The 18,534-nt window shown below is 41.4% G+C and overlaps 1 protein-coding gene across 2 annotated transcripts in view; it reads left to right on the top strand.

Moving 5' to 3' along the window:
- The window catches only part of arid3a (AT-rich interactive domain 3A), a 47,552-nt gene extending 29,245 nt beyond the window's left edge, over positions 1 to 18,307 (top strand). Inside the window, exons 4-9 of one of the 2 annotated variants that reach the window (XM_004574364.6) lie at positions 4,687 to 4,759; positions 6,874 to 7,057; positions 7,815 to 8,062; positions 9,603 to 9,893; positions 10,974 to 11,063; positions 12,319 to 18,307. In XM_004574364.6, coding sequence (XP_004574421.2) covers positions 4,687 to 4,759; positions 6,874 to 7,057; positions 7,815 to 8,062; positions 9,603 to 9,893; positions 10,974 to 11,063; positions 12,319 to 12,482 — 1,050 coding nt within the window. In that variant the 3' untranslated portion in view covers positions 12,483 to 18,307. The remainder of the gene's footprint in view (positions 1 to 4,686; positions 4,760 to 6,873; positions 7,058 to 7,814; positions 8,063 to 9,602; positions 9,894 to 10,973; positions 11,064 to 12,318) is intronic. The other variant, XM_004574366.6, reaches the window with a different exon arrangement.
- Positions 18,308 to 18,534: the final 227 nt, after the last annotated feature.

Below are 18,534 nucleotides of genomic sequence, written 5' to 3'. Positions count from 1 at the left end.
GTGTGTTACAGGTGTGTAGGTTAGCGTGCATGTGTTTGTGTGTCAGCCTCACCCCAAGGTGATGAGCAGGTGTAAGGAAGCATGTAGGTGATACCCTTGACTTCTCTCAGTTTTTGGTTTTCAGTTGCAAGCCTCTATTATCTGCTATGTGACACTTGTGTGCCAGCACACCTGCCATTTGCATTAACAGTGGTGCGGCCAGCCCCTCTAAAAACACACACACATGCACTCCGACTGCACTGTTATTGTCACTTCAGCGAGGGCTGCAAAGGCTGCTCTTTGGTTACTGATTATTTGTAGTATAAAACCACTTTGTTTTTGTTCCGACCCTAGTTTCAATTCATATGTAGCCGGCTGTCACTGACCTACATACACAGGGTGTCAGGGTGGGAAACTATCAAGACAGCAGTAAAACAATAAATCACTGACAGAGTAGAGTACATTTGCTGACCTTTCTACTGTCGCAATTTACCCCCATAACACTCCTGTCTTTAGCTGTAATTATGAGTTTACTGCTATAAGTACAGTTATATGAATTCCCACTTAAAAGAGCTTCAAAGAGCTAGTGCAAGTTTCAAAACACAATAGTCATCTCTGCAATCCCAGTTGTCTTTTTTTGTTTTTTCTAGAGGATTGGAACAAGGGGCATGAACCCTGTGCTACCAGTTGGCCCAGTTTCTAGTCGTTTATCTAGTTTCTAGTAACAGCGCTTTAATCCAGGAGAGGCCCCTGCCCCGGTGTGCATACTATAGACATGAAAGTCTATACAAGCCTAAAACATCCACACCCAGCTCAGCCTGATAGATACTCTACATATGTAAGTAGGTAGGGTGGTAAATCTACACAAGGGTTATATATACATAAAACCGTGAGATGGCCAGAAACAGAAGAGTGTTAAGGAAGTAAGACACAGGCCAGCAAAAATGGAAAATTATACAGAAGCTGAATCAAAGTGGGAAAAAGCCAACAGAAAGAGTTAATGAGTTGCTTTGCAACCACATGTTTCACAGTAACTTCAGTGCAGCACAGAGTTGTTTTTTCAAGTCTGTGCAACTTTACTGCCGTTCTTTCATTTGGTGTTTAGATGTAGCACGGTGGAGCAAACCCTCCCATAGGTTTACTGTCAATCGCATTGTTTCCATACTCACTCATACCAAGTCAGTAGATAGAGTACAGCAAAACTACAATCATGATTTATGATGTGAGTGAACTAGAACTAAAAAATAACTCATATCTTAAAATGTGGATTGTTGCCTCTATTAGATTAAGAGTATTGCAGTCCAAGTAGACATTTATGCAGTTTTATACTAACTGGATTGGTTATTTGGCTTTAAAACAATATTGTTAAAGTATAGTTAAATTGTTCGTTGTTGCTAAGCAGGACAGACTACCTCACCCACATCTATCATCAGTGAAACCTGGATGAAACCTGAACCTGGATATGCACAAGCATACTTTGTTAACACGTTTCAGACTTCACTAAAGATTACTCACTTGATTAGTTTGCAGAAAGACCACCAAAAATAAGCACGCCACGGTCTTTGAGTGCTGTAACACTAACACATGAAAATGTTACCTTTAACTATTACATCAGGTGAGACCTTTCAGTTTTTTCATTTATCATGTGTGGCGTATTTAAATCTACAGTAGCGATTTCCATTGTCCTGCTTTGTTACCACATCGTGAGCATTAAATGGGGAATGGAATCTGAATGCTTCCCTCTAGAGAAATATTTATTGGTGTGATTAGGCAGGAGAGAGCAAATAAAGCAACATGGGGAGGGGGTGGTAGCTGGGGAGAGGGTAATTTCTAAGATTTATGGCGCGGCACTTCACAAAATGCATGCATCCTGTAATTAAAACTCCCCCTTTGCCTCCAGCAGGCGTCTACATTAGTTGGCATCCCCCACAGCCCTCTCCGGCCCTCTGTTAACCCTTACCCACTAGATAATAAGATCTCACGACTGCTTGGCGTCACTAATTAGAGCTGAATGCCACAGAGAGGGGCAAATTTGGTAGCAAGATACAGGAACATTGTGCGATAAAGGCTTTCCTTTTATCCTTTCTTCTTCATGTAGCAAGCACAGGTTACAGGACAATATGGAGGATTATTTTACATCTTTTTACTAACTCGTTTGATAAATTCTTTGTTGCATATTACTCTTTGACCCGGAGCAGGAAGGTCATGAGAATTTCCCAAGTCAATCATGCGTTGCTTTCATTTTGTCTAATGGCACGTATCCTATTGTACACACCCTAGATGCTTTGTGTTGCATTCCTATGGGAATGCTGCTTTCATGACTTGTTACTTTTCTGCAATGGTGGGTTTTTTTGTTTTGTGTTTTTTTTGTTTTGCGTATTAACTATGTGGAGGCGTCTGCCGGCTGCTTGTTTTGTCCACCAACACACCAAAATCCAAAGAGCTGCAATTTGCTATCAGACAAAATGTTCACAATGGTTATTTGCGTCAGCTTTGTGCTGAGCCGAGTGATTTCCTGACGTGATATCAAACGCGCTTCACGGGCGTCTGCAACATCAGGGTTCGTGGCTTGGCTGCTGTTTTGGTGGCTGTGTAGTAACAATACGCCTTGGTGCTATTTTCTGTGGTTTTGTTTGGTGGTGCTCAGTTGTACATTGTGTTTCACAACCTTCTATTTTCAATAACACATTATGAAACTCCGTGACCTCACTTATGCACGGTGTGATGTACAGTTGTCGATACTCTCGCGCTTTATCGAGCCTTGTAAATATAACTGCGGACGCCGCTGAAGTTTGAAGATGGCGAATGTGTGCCTGCTGCTTTCTCGCTTTCGAATAAATGCGAGCGTGTAGTAAACAGAACTCTAAGAGGATGTTTCACAGTCACGTTGAAGAAACTAGGCAGGAAAAAAAACATCCACAGGCTCGGTGGCCTCATTGTCACCCCCTCGAGTAACCCCCTTCACTTTTACTGCCAACTTTCACTGACGTTTCCGAGGCCCCAGGCCCCGCTAACAGCTGTACCTAATCAAGTCCTCATCAGGCCACAAGGTCTACTGTGTCTCTCAGATCTTCTTATTATCAGACGGAGACCCCCACCTCCCGTCTTGTTGTTGCATATTACAGCACTGACTAATCATTCTCCATATTTTAAAAATACTTTTATTGTAGTCTCAGAATTTAAAAACACCATTAGGGCTGAACGATTATGGAAAATAATCTAATTGCGATTTTTTTGCCCCAATATTGCGATTGCGATGCGATATGCGATTATTTTTTAAGGTCTTTGTCTTCTGTATTATTAAACAAAGACAAGCAATACATCATATAGTATGGCCAATACTATATTACATTAATTTTAAACTGTTCTTTCCTGGAAGACAGACCTCTGTTATGATGACATGAGGTGATGCATGAATTGATGACTGACATTTTTATTTAACTTCTTCAATCACAACAGTATATTTGAACATACACAATAGTTTATTTTTAGCTTACAAACATCTGAGCATAAAGTGCTGACAAGGAATCCTGGTGTAAACATTAAAATGAAAGTCAGTACAATGTGCAGATTGCAGAAATATACATAAACAAAATCAGTGGCTTTACCACACTCAGTTTTTCGACATCTGTGAACTACTAGACAGTCATTCAATTAAAAAATAATATTAAATAAATAAAACTAATAAATAAAAAATACACACATCTTACTGATCTTTGCAGTCAGTAACATTACACATAAAGTGCAAACATAATAGCAATTGTATAAACACACACACAAACACGCCTTTAAAATTTAAAGGTGTGAAATTGGACGGTCTAGCCTTCTGAATCAGAAGGCTAGTTCTGATTAGCGTCACCGCTGTCTCGGTGGAGTTTAATAAACTCGGCCGTCTGCTTCTTGCTATCTAAAATATAACCAGACACTGGTGTAAATTCTCGACTGTCTCATACTTCTGTTTAATAAGTTTTCTGTTTGACGTTTAGTCAGCTGTGTGAAAACCAAGGAGGAACCCACCCGGGGGATTAATAAAGTTTTATTTTATCTAATCTAATAACTTTAATCTCAGCCAAACCGATTTACTCACGAACAAACAAAACACTGAAAAAAGCCCAACAATAACATTTTTAGGTTGTCTAAGTGACTTATATATTACGTTTAACCCGAGCAGCGAAACTCCGCGGTGATCTGAAAATGATGTGCCGGGAGTTGTGCCGTTCTCGGCCGCATCAGTATCCCTCGAGCTCCCGGCTAGCTGTCGAGCTGGTGGGTAGCAGACGCCTCTGAAAACGTTGAAGCACTTTTGCAAATATGGGATATCTTGATAAACCGAGCAGATATTTGATGTTTACACAACTACTTTCTCGCCTGAAAATATGTTAAAAGTTTATTTTGTGACCCAGAAAGATTAGTATGAGTAATTTTAAAACTTAGTAGCGGCCGCCATTGCTGGAAACTGGAGTTTGGCTGGGCCGCGCTATGAATTCTGGGATATGGTAGTAATTTGGACAGCCTTCGGCACGTCGCTGTGACGTAATCGGTCTACAAATGCGGCCTCAGGAGGATGCAGCCCATGAATTTGGACATGTCCAGAGTATAATCGCAGCCTTTGCGGTTAGAAAATTGCACTTGATCATGTCGCGATATTATCGCAAATGCGATATATCGTTCAGCCCTAAACACCATCTATCCACTGTCTCTTCACAGCTCTATGAACTGGATGGAGACCCAAAGAGGAAAGAGTTTCTGGATGACCTCTTCAGCTTCATGCAAAAACGAGGTATGTTTTCATATCCTTGTCCCCCTGTGTCAAATTTGATTTCACTAACTATAGGACGTCCTATTTATTCCATTTCTTATCTTGCTGTATCACATATCCCCGCCTTATCTCCGGCCGCTGTCGTTGGCAGCTTCTTAATGTGATGAGGAGAGAGGATGATCACCCACCCCCTTCTTTCTCTGATATATGACACAGCACTGTCTACTCATCTTTCACTGGCATGGGTGGGGTCTTTATTCATTTCAGCGATGATTGCTTTATGGTCACACAGCAAGTCGGCGTTCCCAGGCTATAACTAGAAGGGACACACTGTATCGATGCTTGAGGATGGATTAGTTTACCTTCCCATCCTGCAGGCTGTCCGCATAGCTCGACCCCCACTTCTAACACTACACGCATAACCACTTTTCACTCTTCTTATCTAAACACCTAACAAGAAAAGTGAATAGTTTGTATTTTCTTGTGTTCAGTGTGCTAACGCCAGACTGCCAACTTAAGATAATTATTTTCTTGAAGCCGTGTTGATTTCACAGGATGCCAATGGCTGATATGATCAGATCAGTGGGCGGACGACTGACATGGGAGAAAAGAAAAGTTTGCTCATGACTGAAAAAACAAAAAGCCAAGCAGTAGTAGATGTTCACACAGCCTCTGGTAGTGTGCTCCTAGATTCTGAAAGCGCCATCTCTAGGCCATTATAAGAAATATGACGTGAGAATTATAATCACTGAGAAGACAAATTGATTAAAAAAATGCTTTGATTGGTTTGGTTTTTCAGCCAATATAATAATAGCAATTATACAGCATATTAGTAATGTAAATGAAAGCGTTTTATTCCGTACTTTGACCTTGAGCAATAACTAAATTCTAATAATCTTCTCAAATAAAATCAAAATAGCTGTCACAATTACTCTGCCTTTTTTTTCCAGACATTTTTAGAGCAACTTCTTTCTCATCACAGTTTGTCTTAGCTTGTTTCCAATTATCTTTACTAGCCGTAAATGAGTCACACGTCTAAGTTTTGATAAACTGCCCTTTGGGTATAAAAACCTGTTTCTTTGGACATCCCCTGAACCCCCTTAACCCCGCCCTCTGGTTTAAAAGAAAAGCTATTTTAAAGAAGATTTCCAAGTAGTATTTTAAATGTGGATTTGGAAAAGACAAAGTTTATTGTGCAGTAGTAGAGTTTCTAATTCCCCTAATTAGATAAAGATCCCCTTTTCAGTTCTGAGAGGAACCACAAATCTCTCTGGGGTTGTGTCAGGGAGGGCAGCAAGTGTAAAAGCTAAACACGTGGAGTTGCCCACAGTGGCGTGCCCTTGTGAATAAGCTGAAAAGTATCTAATGATAATAACGTGTTGTTGTAATTGAAATATTAGATATTTAAGGTAAATACTTGTAAAAATGACAGTTTTCAGTGGAAAAATAGTTCCAGGTTTTGAAATATAAGAATTCAAAGTTAAAAAGTGAGGGCTGACCTCTGAACCCCATCAGGAGTGGACTGGAAAAAAGCGTGGTCATACAAGGACACAAACCACTGACGCTCACAGGAGTTTGATATATTTGATGCTTGTTCGTTTCTATGTAAAGCCGTTAATGTCATAAGTGGTCTTACTCTGCCCATTGTTTTGTATTTTAACATCTAGCCAAAAGACAGTAAATTGTTCTGAATCTGGTTGATTATTTGTGGGGTTGCCTGGATGCCAAGTTCGTTGGTTCAGCTCAAGGGTAAAAGCAAACCTAGTGTAGTTTCCTAGCACGGGCGAAGCATCTATTAGATCTGCGCGTTGGTGAGCTCCGCCACTCGACCGCAGCACCGTCACTCTGAGCACTTAAACAACACCTTGCACTGGCAAATTACTGTTTGCTAATACTGAATGGTAAAAGTGTGGTCTTTTAATCGTGACAAAAGAGCCAAAGAAGGTTTTGCTACAATTAAGTTGTGAGCTACAGCACTGTCTTAAACATGTAAAATGAATGGGTGTGACCGCGCACCACCTTTATTGGCTAAAGGGAGACAACTGTTATTTCAGGTACTGTTGTTTGTCTTTGATGTTATTTCATATGTATTTTATTGGTGGAGCATGACTGTATTTTTTTTCCTGTTGCTGCAGGAACCCCAGTGAATCGTATTCCCATCATGGCCAAACAGGTCCTGGATCTGTACATGCTGTACAAGCTGGTAACAGAGAAGGGTGGCCTGGTGGAGGTTATTAACAAGAAACTGTGGAGGGAGATCACCAAAGGACTCAACCTGCCTACCTCAATCACCAGTGCAGCCTTCACTCTTCGCACACAGTCAGTATAAAAACACTCGTTTAACTGGTGCTTAAAGGTTACTCAGGGCGTTTTCACACCTGTAGTTTGTTTACTCTGGCCCGACTTTGGTCATGAGTTTGTAAACTTGTAGTTTTTCCTTTGGTTTGGTTTGACTTCACATGCAGAAGTCCAAAATGCATCCGTTACTACAAAACATGTAAGAATGTTCAGTCCACTCATTTGCCGGATGTGTCTGAGGCGGGAGCAAGAAAAATAAATACAGGAAGAAGGTGCCGTGTTCTGGTCTACTGGAGAACATGGAGAATTTCTTTTCATTTCACGGTTAGTTGTTAGCACATCCATAGTACCTTTCCACATTAAGAATACAAAGCATACATGGCTACGGGACTTTTTTTTTTAACCTGAAACGTTTAACGTACACCTGATAGTTGGTTCGCATCATTTTCACACCTTCTCCAAAGGGTCTCGGTGCTGTTGTTTTGGTCCACACCCAAGTGTGATTACTGTGTTCACAACCAGACACACCAAATGGGGAAACAGAACCAGTGTCCGATTTAAACTGACAAAATACCGTGTGAAAATACCCTTAATAGCACCCTTTTTCTTAATTAAGCAATTAAGCAAGAGTTAGCTAAAATTAAATCGTTCCATACTTGTTGCTGTAGAAATTAATCCCTGTACTAAGACCGATCAGTCCTAGTTAGCTGAAGTTGGGCCAAACTTTGTCTTCGAAAACTCAGAAGGGCACACCTGTTGTGCACTTTGTTGATTTCAGATACATGAAGTACCTGTACCCATATGAATGTGAAAAGAGGGCACTGAGCAACCCCAACGAGCTTCAAGCAGCCATCGACAGCAATCGACGGGAGGGCCGGCGACAGAGCTTTGGCAGCTCTCTCTTCACCTACTCTCCCAATGGGACTCCCACCATGCTGTCCTCGCCGAAGCTCCCCACGCCCAGCATGGGCTTAACAGTGGGCACCAACGGGACCTCGCTGGGTCACATCCACAAGATCAAGAAAGGTGAGATTTGCTTATTGCGCTGCATGCACATCGAAGAAAATTTACTGTTTGAGGGACATGTTCTTTGATGTTGATTGTTTTGAACAGTGTTGGTCAAGTTACTTGAAAAACGTAATCAGTAACTAATTACTGATTACTTCCCCAAAAAAGTAATCCCGTTACTTTACTGATTACTTATTTTTCAAAAGTAATTAATTACTTAGTTACTTAGCTACTTAGTTACTTTTTAAAAACATGATTTACAACCTGAGGAGGTGATAAAGCGATAGATCTGTCAACCCAATTCTACTTTTTCTGCATAATCCATCATACAAAATGTAATCAAATGGAAAAGTATCTTTTTTTTAACTTGTTTTATCAGTTTTAATCTTTTAACTTCATGCATGAAGCAAAAATAAAATTATATGCACCGTTCTCTGACTTGAATAAATTTGTTTAACATTTAAACCTATTTTCTACACATTCCAGCACATAAAAGAAAATATTTTTTGTGTTTACACTCAGTCTTTCAAATAGATGCAAGTGAAACACAGCAGAAAATAAATAAAGTCAAAGACTCAGCGGTCCTTTTGCTCTATTTTCACCTGTAAAGCAGGAGTAGGGTAGGCGGAGGTTTACCCTGGTGCAGGTGTGCCGAGGCGGTCAGTGGAAGAATCCGTGAGTTTCTCTGTGAATTACCCATTACGTCGTTGCGCACTCGGTGCTTGTTTAGGGGGGGGGTTTTTCGCTGTAAAAAGAAGTTTTCTTCCCACGCACAACGGACACTAATGTTTTTGTAACTTTTTATGGAATCAAACTCAAAGTAAGGTCAGTACTTCCACGCTTTAAACGCTGCACGCTCATACTCTCTCCCACAATCGATATGTGATCCACTGTTGATCTGCACACAGCTGCTGTCACCAACGTTGCACTTGCTTACGTCACTGTCATGAGACATTCTCGCAAAAAAATCACGGTTTTAGTAACGCAGTAACGCAGCGTTCCTACGGGAAAGTAACGGTAATCTAATTACCGTTTTTGCAATAGTAACCCCTTACTTTACTCGTTACTTGAAAAAAGTAATCAGATTACTGGTTTTGAATCAGGTTAAAATACATGGATATGGCAGTAACTTTGTCTACTCTCAGGTCAAAATGACAAATTCAAGTCAAGTATACGGTTTGTCAGTATAACGTGACAGTATAACGATTTACTCTTGACTGTGTTGGATCAAAGTTTTGAAAATTTAAGTTAAAATGAGGATCCACTGTGAAATCTTGAGAATTTTACTGATAGCACATTTATGATCAGAGATCATTTCTGCCAAATTTATCTCTTAAACGGAAACTCCGATCTTCAAATAAAGAAATAGCATCAAATCTGATTTGCTGTCATCTCTCTCTTTAAAAGAGCTTAACCCTGGGACCTTCCCGTAACACACTGCATCTTATTTATTATCTGTTTTCTGTGGTCGCGCTGAAATTTATGTCTGGGGACTATAATGCATCATATGAGTTTGCTTGACTTTGAGTTCCCCTTTCTCTTTGTGCTGCTGGGCCAGAAGAAGAGGGAGGCCAGCCTCTGGCAGGCGTCAGCATGGCTCGTTTGCCAGCGGGGGGCTTGGCAGGTCACTCAGTGGCTGCTGTGCAGGCAGCAGCAGCCCATGCCGCCATGGCTGCTCAGGTGGCCGCTCTGGAGCAGCTGAGGGACAAACTGGAAGCAGGCGAGCCGCCAGAGAAGAAGATGGCGCTGTCTGCCGAGGAACACCAGCGACTGCTGCAGAGAGCGCTGCAGCAGAACCTGCTAGCCATGACTGCTCAGATACCTATGAACATTCGCATCAACAACCAAGGTACTGAACAGTGGAGCTCTGACATATTCAGGTAGAGAGAGAGGAACAAAACAACCAGTCAGACATGACTTTCATGTTTTGCACAGTAGCTGCAGGCTGTTCTACACTCTCGTTTGAGGAAATTCCTCCTTTATCTAATCAACATGAGATAAAAGAGTACACCACCTTTTTTACATCTCCCTGGTTTCAAAAGCTCAAAGATGCAAGAACACTGATTTTGCTGATGTGAAATGAAACTGTAATTTCTCACTTATTCTCGATTGTCAAGAAAAAGCAAATGGCCAAGTCCAGATAAAAAAGCAATATTAAGGTTGCTGGGAAATATTAAGTCGATAATGTCAGCGTGAGCGCTAGCAGCAGTGATCTGTGTATGCAAACACCCACGTGAAAATGAAAATGTCACCTCTGGTAGTGGTTAACATGTAAATGAACAGTAAAAGAAGAAGATGAATTAATGTATTTCAAATGGTAACGGTCGGTTATTAGAGTGCATTTTTAGGGACATTCGTTTGTTTGTTTTTAACTATTCCAGAGTTGAAGTTTATTTTTGTCTTTACTGCAAATCAAAATGAACTAAAAATAAAAATCTGGAGTTATTACGACATCACAGTTACTCTTGGCATCACAGGTTTTTACATTTCATTGTTGCCAGTGCGAGCTAGGTTTGACACATTTCCCTTTTCATGACAGTTAGTATCTCAATGCATTCTTGTAATCTCACCACAAACCACAGCACCCAACTGCGAGAAAGTAACACCTAGCAGGGCTATAGGTTGACCTGCTTAGCTTATAGAAGCAGCGTGCGTGCATACATACATGCATGATTATCTGTGTGGGGATTCCCTTCTGTAAGCACGCACCTTGATCTTATAGAAGGATTTGTCTCGGTTACTGTCTATCTGATCGTGCACATGAACCATTTCTCGGTAAGTGACTTATGAGAAATGTTCATTGGGACATTTTTGAAAAATTCAGTTTTGCTCCTACTGTGGGACGGTTTTGTTTCTCCATTTGGTTTGAGTATTCTTAAGTCAAATCTGGATCCAAAAATGAATAAGGATGAAAACTGCTTTCTTCCAGATGGCAGACAAGACTCAGCTCTGAACCTCACCACCAACGGCACAGGGAGCATCAGCATGTCCGTGGAGCTCAATGGAGTGGTATACACTGGTGAGCAGCTCCTCTGTAACTTAAGGTGACACAACAAAATGTCAGATATGAGCTCGCTGCTTCGCAGTTAGTCATGAAACGTTAAGTATTTCCAGTAAGACTCTTGGCTGACTTACAGATCTGGAGAAGCATCAGATTGGTATAGAGACCAGCCCCCTTTCTTCCTCCGAATGTTCCTATCAGCACCTTTTTTGTTTCTGTTTCATATGTTGTTTCGTTGCTTATTTGATTTGTGAAGAAATGGAGAAATGATTATAGCTGTAAGAGATGTTACACAGAGCAGATTATTCCTGTTTTGTGGCAAAGCAGAGTTGTGCAGTAACATCGTAGAGTGTTGTTGTTGGAGGAAGATTACCAAGTTTGGTAAGACCTCAGTCTCGTGGGCCTAGACCCCTTGGATAATCTGGCTGTTGGAGATTGCTTAATGTCGTTAGGTGAAATTGGTCAGAAATAGGTGTACAGTTGTGCACCAAAGAGCTCTTTGGGACTGCTTTAGTCACTAGCAGAACGCTGCTGTCTCCTGTAGTTTAAATGGCAGGTGCCGGCTTGTCTGCACATTCTCACTGACTATTTGCAGAGCTGCAGTGAAACGTCAGTGTGACTCAAATGGGAAACTGAGCACGTTTACCTTGAAACTAAAAACTAAACTAAAAATTTGTACCTGAAGCTGTGTTCACACATGAAGTGATTCTCAGTAACCAGAGGCATTGAATTGCGTTAAGAGAATAAAAACGGGGCGAAGACAAAGTTGGCAATGTGATTGAAGTATCTATCAAGCGTTGATAGCCAAACAATCCGGTAGTAAATAGAATAGAGGGTTACCTAGGTAACTAGAGCCTGAATGTTGTTAGTGACCAGCTGTCAGCTTCAGATTGATGCGTGAAGAGCAAGTCTCTTCTGGTGCAGCTTAAACAATGCGTTTCAAATGGCACAACTTTTTCTTTGAAAGTGAATGTTCGCTTTTCACCGTTTGACTACTAACAGGTGAGCAGTTGGCACCTGTGTCTGCAGACAAGTCAGCTTCTTCCACACAAACTACATGCAACTATAGCAGTTGCAAGGAGGTTTTTGTTGAAGCACCTTCCCCCTTGAGCAACCACTCGCCAGTTGGTCAGGAAAGGCAGTTTTTTTTCCTAGCAAAAAGTGGTCGCCAAGCGGTTGCAGATCAATATATACAGACTGTAATTCAAAGCATTTGACAGATGTTTTGTACTCTGACTCCTTTTTGTTTTCCCTCTTGTCGTTTTCTATCCAGGCGTTCTTTTTGCTCAGGCAGCACCAGGGTCAGCCTCGTCTGGTGCATCTGCATCGTCCGTCACCAACAAGGCTCCCAGCAGTCGCGTCGCTCCGCAGCAGCAGCAGCAGCAGCAGCAGCTGCAGAACACACCTACCTCAAACTCCAGCAACTCATTGTCTTAACAAACTCCCAGCCTTTCCTTCATTCATTTTTTTATTTTATTTACCACGCTAAGTGAAGCCAAAAAGCAACCTCATTTTCTATCTCACCAATGCCAAAAATAGAAAAGAAAAGAAAAGAAAAGAGAAGAACCATAAACCATACAGAAAGACACAAACTGGAACTCTTTTCACTTGAAGTACACTATCTCAGGTTTCCTCTCACAAACTCTTTTGTTCTTCATCGCCAAAATGATCTTGAAAAAGCAAAATCTCCCAACTGAGAGCCAGTATATGCTAAACAAAGACATATGCACAGCCTGTGAATTATTTATTTCTGCATCAATGTACAGATTATTTGGAGAACAAAAGAGAAGATAAAAACTAGGAAAGCATTGTTTACACACACAAACACAGCTACTGACTGACAATGATGTTTTATCCTTCAGGGGAGAGATTTTATTTTAAGTTTTCATTGTCATTATTGTCATTATTTTATTCTCTTTATTGTTTTTTTTTTTATCATTTAAATCTTTAACAATCTTTTCACTGCAGGAAAAAAATCTATATTAAGAATTCTATACCAAAAAAAAGAATATCATCTATTTTTAATCAGAATAACTTTAAGGATAAGTGTTGTTTCTTCAGGGCATATATAAATATATATAAATATATATAAATTGTACCATTGTGACCTCATTTTGGGTAAAACCTTATACACACGGCAGCCGTTTTGAGTGTCTGTGTGAGATAACAACGCAGGTCTGTGCTCCTGTCGTGTGGGGACGTATGCATTACATCACAGATTCTCCTGTGAATAGACAGAGTGACGTCGGCGTCCCGACTCAGACTAATGCAAAGGAGCACGGGCATAGTTGTTCTTCCTGTGACGCTCGGCTAATTTAGCTAGAAAATCCACTCCTGTTTGTTGACACGAGGCTTGTTAAATACACCTTTTACCTTTTTTTTTTCTCTCTCTCCATTATGCTGGTAGAGTTTTCAAAATGGCTGTTTTTGTAAGAGTAAGGTCAGTTTGTACAGGCGGTAAAATTAAGTTGTTTCTTTTTGTTTTGTTTTTTTTCCCACCTCCCTGCACCTCATCACAGGATGGACTTTCTCAATGCTGTCCACACCAAGTGTTCCTTTTCCTGTTTAGGGTTCAGATTTATGTGGGAAAACACAGGTTTTAGGTGAATGTTCTCACGTGTTTCTCGCTCTTAAACAAATATCCCACTTGACAGAGCACTGCTTTTCCACGTGTTGAAATCTGCTTTATCTTCTTTCTAACTTGGCCTTTAGTGGAGTGATTGTCTTTCAAAAAAAGAAAAGATGCATGCATGTATTTGTAGATAAAAAGCCCCCTTAATGAGATATGAAGTGATTTCCCATCTTAGGTTCGCAGGAGTCGAGCGTATACTGAATCTTTATTATTGCAGAGCTGCTCAAATGGACAATCAGGTGTCAGGAGATGCTTATCTGGGCTTCGGACGAGTGCTTTTTTCAGCTCGTATGTGACATTGTGTTGTGTTTTCTTTTTTGGCTTTGTATTATAGATTTCAGATGCTTTTTATTTTTATTTTAGCGTTTTCAGCTTTGTTTTTGATGAATTTGTGTGTCTTCTGATCCAAGTGCTTCTTATCCCGCGCCTTGAGACGAACAGGGTCTCATTAAGGTTAGCTTGCAACCTGTCCGGGATCCTGCGATGGCTGAGAGGTGATCGCAGCTGCAGCGTTTGCTTGTGGCCTCGCGTCTTTGTACAAACTCTGTTAGCTTTACAAAACACAGAGGAGAATCTGTGTCATTTGTGTCCGTGCTTTTTGAAGTCAGTCAATCAATTCAGCTTTTTGAACTTTAACCTGTTACCTCTCTGAACTGTTAACCGTTAAAGATTGTTCCCCACAGCCCCGACACACACGCGCACACACACACACACACACACACAGTCACCCCACTTCACAAAGCAGCTTCATTCCTACTGACGTTGGAAGTAAATCAGGCTTTGTACGTGGGTTCTGTTCAGAGACCTTAACACAGCATGAGCTGACCAGAGAGCGCGCGGTACCTCAGTTTAATCAGTTTTTACCGTTCAAGTCAAATATCACCAGATGGCTGTCGTGGCTTTGATTCTGGACTCACTTCTCAGTGGGAAATTACCACCAGCTGCTACAGAGCAACTGGTCATTACTTTTATGTTTTTTGTAACGGACCTCACAGTCATCACAGTGGCGTTCTTGAATTTCAGTGCAATGTCCACAAAGGATTGAACTGTCCATCCTCAGGCACAGGAAAGCAAAGGCGGACTTCAGGTTTATGTAAAACCCTGCTCGAGACTTCAGAAACCATTTGATTTGCAAATCGAATAACTAAATTCGTTTCTCTCCGCAAAACGCTTAAGCGCCTATTAGATGCGGAATACAAAACATTGCCGGCTTTATCTGTTTACCGTAAAGTTCCTCCTCCTTCTCAAAGATGAGCCCATGGCTGAGGCAGCGACAGCCACACTAACCTTGCAATAATTGCCAGACACATGCAAGAAGTGTTGCATTTGTGGCATCGATTGCCAATGTCAACTATGATGAGGTTAAACCACACTTTTGAACATTTAGAGTTGCGAGTGTGTGTCTGCGTTTGGTGCATGGTGCAACATCAAGCAGTAGCTGCTTCTGGTTCTCAGACGGGGGCTCAAGGAGGCCGTTCCACACAGACGCCGTAAACCGAACACACGGTTGCTGAGACACGATGATAAAACATTCAGCTGTTTGGCGAATTCTCCAGTGAACCCATGAGCACGTGCAGGACACCTTTCTGAAAAAAGTGACTGAAATTACGTAGTCAGACATGAGGCTGATGTGTTAGGACGCCGTCAGGCTCAGAGAGTGTCTACGTGTAGAATGTGTTGCTCTTCATTAACTCAGGCGTACAGCTGATTTAAATGTTTGATAAGTGCATCTCTTAGAAACACAGTAAACACTTTGTGAATGTGAGATTCAAAGGCTCAGCTCCATGAATGTCATCTGTCTTTTTTTTATGCCCTTACAGTAATGGGTTGGTATGTTGGAGTACTGCGTAGGCCCTAACCAAAACAAAACAAAAGGGGAAAATGACAGCCCTCACGTATTCCTGCTTCCTTGTATCTGCAGTATGAGTGGATACGAGGGCTGTTTTTCTTTGTATCAGGAGTAGCAGGTGTCACAGTTGCCAGTAATGGCTGACAATCAAATAGAGATGTACTGCGGCTGGAAGCATGTTGGGGGAGGATGGCTGGAGAGAAGCTAAATTCAATCAATCCCAATCTAAAGGATCAACACTGCTTTTTCACATTTGACCCTGTGACCTTTTGGCCCCCAAGGCAGCTTTTAAAGCACCCTCCCCCCCTTCGGTGAATCCATATTTATTGTATAACTATCGACTGCTTGTGTGTGATATTTGCACATGAACAACAAAGGTACCGCCACTCGACTGTACTCGCTCTCTCTGTGGACGGCAGCATTTTCAAGGAACATGTTCTTAACATGCGCGGTAGCAACAATCATGAGACGTAAAGACAATGCCGTATACCTCCAAACACTCTCGACATCCCTTCAACCACAATCAAACCCCGTTTCTACCTCAAGGACTAAAAGCTTTGGCAGATTTCTCCTGCAGGGCCACACCTGGGAGAATCCTGCTGGAGGCTGCGCTCAGGCCAAAAAACCCCACTCAAGTGATGGTGGTGCCGGTTCATAAGGATTTTAAAAGAGATTGTAGTGACCACAGACAATCAGCTGAAAATGCAATTCTCACCTTTAATGATGACCATTTTAGAGGCAGCTCTTTGGCAAGAGCTCCCCTCAGTGGAAGGTTTTTGTTACAGCGCACAATCAGTCAAAGTTTCCTGTATGGGGGGGGGGAAAACATGGAAGGATATGAAGGCTTCAACTATTCCATTTACTTTCTTTTCCTTTCTTTACTTCCTTGTGGTGTTTCCAGAGTTTAATGTTTGTGGGGGATGTAAAAGCTTCAGAATCAGCATTCAGATCACGGAACACTAAAACCAAACTTCACAGGCTTTTAGAATCAGTAGCTCTGCAAGGCACTCAAACAGGGAAGTGGTTCAGACAGGGAAAATGCAGTCTGGCCTGTATCAGTGCAATCATGTAGGATCCTCTGGTCAGAGGTAGTTCATCTCTGATATTTTAAGGCACAGTGTAGCTAAGAAAACTGCATCAGTCTTAACTCTGTAGCCTGTAGAGTTGTGAAAAACAGATTTTTGTTCAGGCTGGAGCTTTCGTTTTTTATTGTATGGTAGGAAGTTTGACTCCTATAGCTTACAGATGTTTTCCATCATTAGATTAGACAATGCCTGCGCAACATGTTTGGCTTTTTTATTATTTTATTCGTCTTTAATGGCCCTGGACTGTTTTCAGAAGCCTGCTTCGTTTGACACTGTTGTACAGACTTGAACAGCAACATAACTCATCTATTTTGCCTGTCTTGGAGTCCAATTTTGATAACAGTATGTTAATATCAGCACAAACCCTCAGAGTCTATCGCGATCGGCTCGCTCGCTCTCTGTCTCATTCGTAACTTTTAAGTGTCTGAATCTCAGCTGTTTTTGATCCCAACCAGAGCTGTAGATAAAATAACTGCTTGAAAAACATGGTTCTGAGGGTCTTGCTTGGAGCGTGACTCCTGCTCCCACCTGCTGCCGACATGGACACTTTGCTAGAACATTTACGGGTTAAGGCGCATGTGGGGCTCGAGGACTTTTGACTGGACTTCACCACTCACCTTACCTCAATCAGGGGGACTGTGGATAGGGAAGATGATGATGATGATGATGATGATGATGATAAAATAACAAGATGCCTTCTGCTGTGACAATTGTATGAATTAACATGTATTACTAAGACTCATTAAGTAGATTATTTCTGAAAATGGCTTTTAGGGCTATGGATATATAAATTTTTTTTTTTATTGTTTTTTGTTTTTTTGGCTATTTCCCTGCTTCTTTTTTCCTTGTTTTAGACATGCTGTAGCAACGGAGACACAGAGATTACTTATAGAGCAGATTTTTGAATACAGTGATGATACTTATAATGGTAATGTGATTATTATAGGGAAGCGTGTGTGTGTGTCTGTGTGTGTGTGTGTGTGTGTGTGTGTGTGTGTGCGTGAGCAAGTGAGAGCGTGTGTGTGTGTGTGAGAGAGAGCTTCACGTGTATCCTCAGAACAGAAACAGGACTCTGTCTCTTGTCTCTTACAACCTCTCAGGAAAATCTACCTCTACCTCCAGTTTGATGCATTTAACCCGGTGAGGGCTCAAGTTACAGTTTGGCAGGAAGAGGACACGAGAACGGGCGCCGGCGTTTGAAGTGAACTTCAGCCGACCTCGATTGATATGAACGCCGTGCTTGTGTTAGATACAAACAAGACATTCTTGGTTGAGAGGTTCATTTCTGACGCCGGGGCGTCCGCCGCCCTCTTGTTTGTCGTTACACTTTCGTAACACTTCTGCTGTTTAGCTTATTTGAGTACCAACAACAGGGAACCTCCAGCTCAACAGCTAACTACTACCAGTACTCTGACAAGTACTGCTTCTCGCACCACTGTCAGTTCAGAGTTTTGCAGTCTGCTCTATTAATGTGTGCTTATTCCTTCTTTTTTTTTTTTTCTATCAATGATCACATTTTTTCACAAGTGGGATGTTTCCCCAATGGCCACCACATCAGTGATGTGGCAGCGGGGCAATGCAACTGTTTATTTTGAAGGGTGAAGATCTGTTCTTGCCTATTTACTCAATATATGTTAGTGTGAATACTTTTATTTTGAATCTGAAATTAATAAAATATCACCTTTGTTAAATGTCAGACGTGTTTTGGATGTTATTTTAAGTATTTGGGACTAAGATTTAACAGCCAGTTATCCTGAATTATACAGCCTCAGGGGAAATATTAGACTATGTCAGTATTTATTTAACAAAAATTAGACCACTAAGTACTAATGGTTTCACAGGAATTAAGAGATAGCAGAGCCAGTTGCTGCCAACCAGATTAATTGATCATCTTCAGGTGTGAGGAGCTCAGTAAAAGCAGAA

The sequence above is a fragment of the Maylandia zebra genome, linkage group LG15, assembly GCF_041146795.1.
Source record: "Maylandia zebra isolate NMK-2024a linkage group LG15, Mzebra_GT3a, whole genome shotgun sequence".
NCBI classification, from domain to species: domain Eukaryota; kingdom Metazoa; phylum Chordata; class Actinopteri; order Cichliformes; family Cichlidae; genus Maylandia; species Maylandia zebra.
Note: the sequence above shows the minus strand (reverse complement) of the source record. Positions and strands in the feature narration are given on the sequence as shown.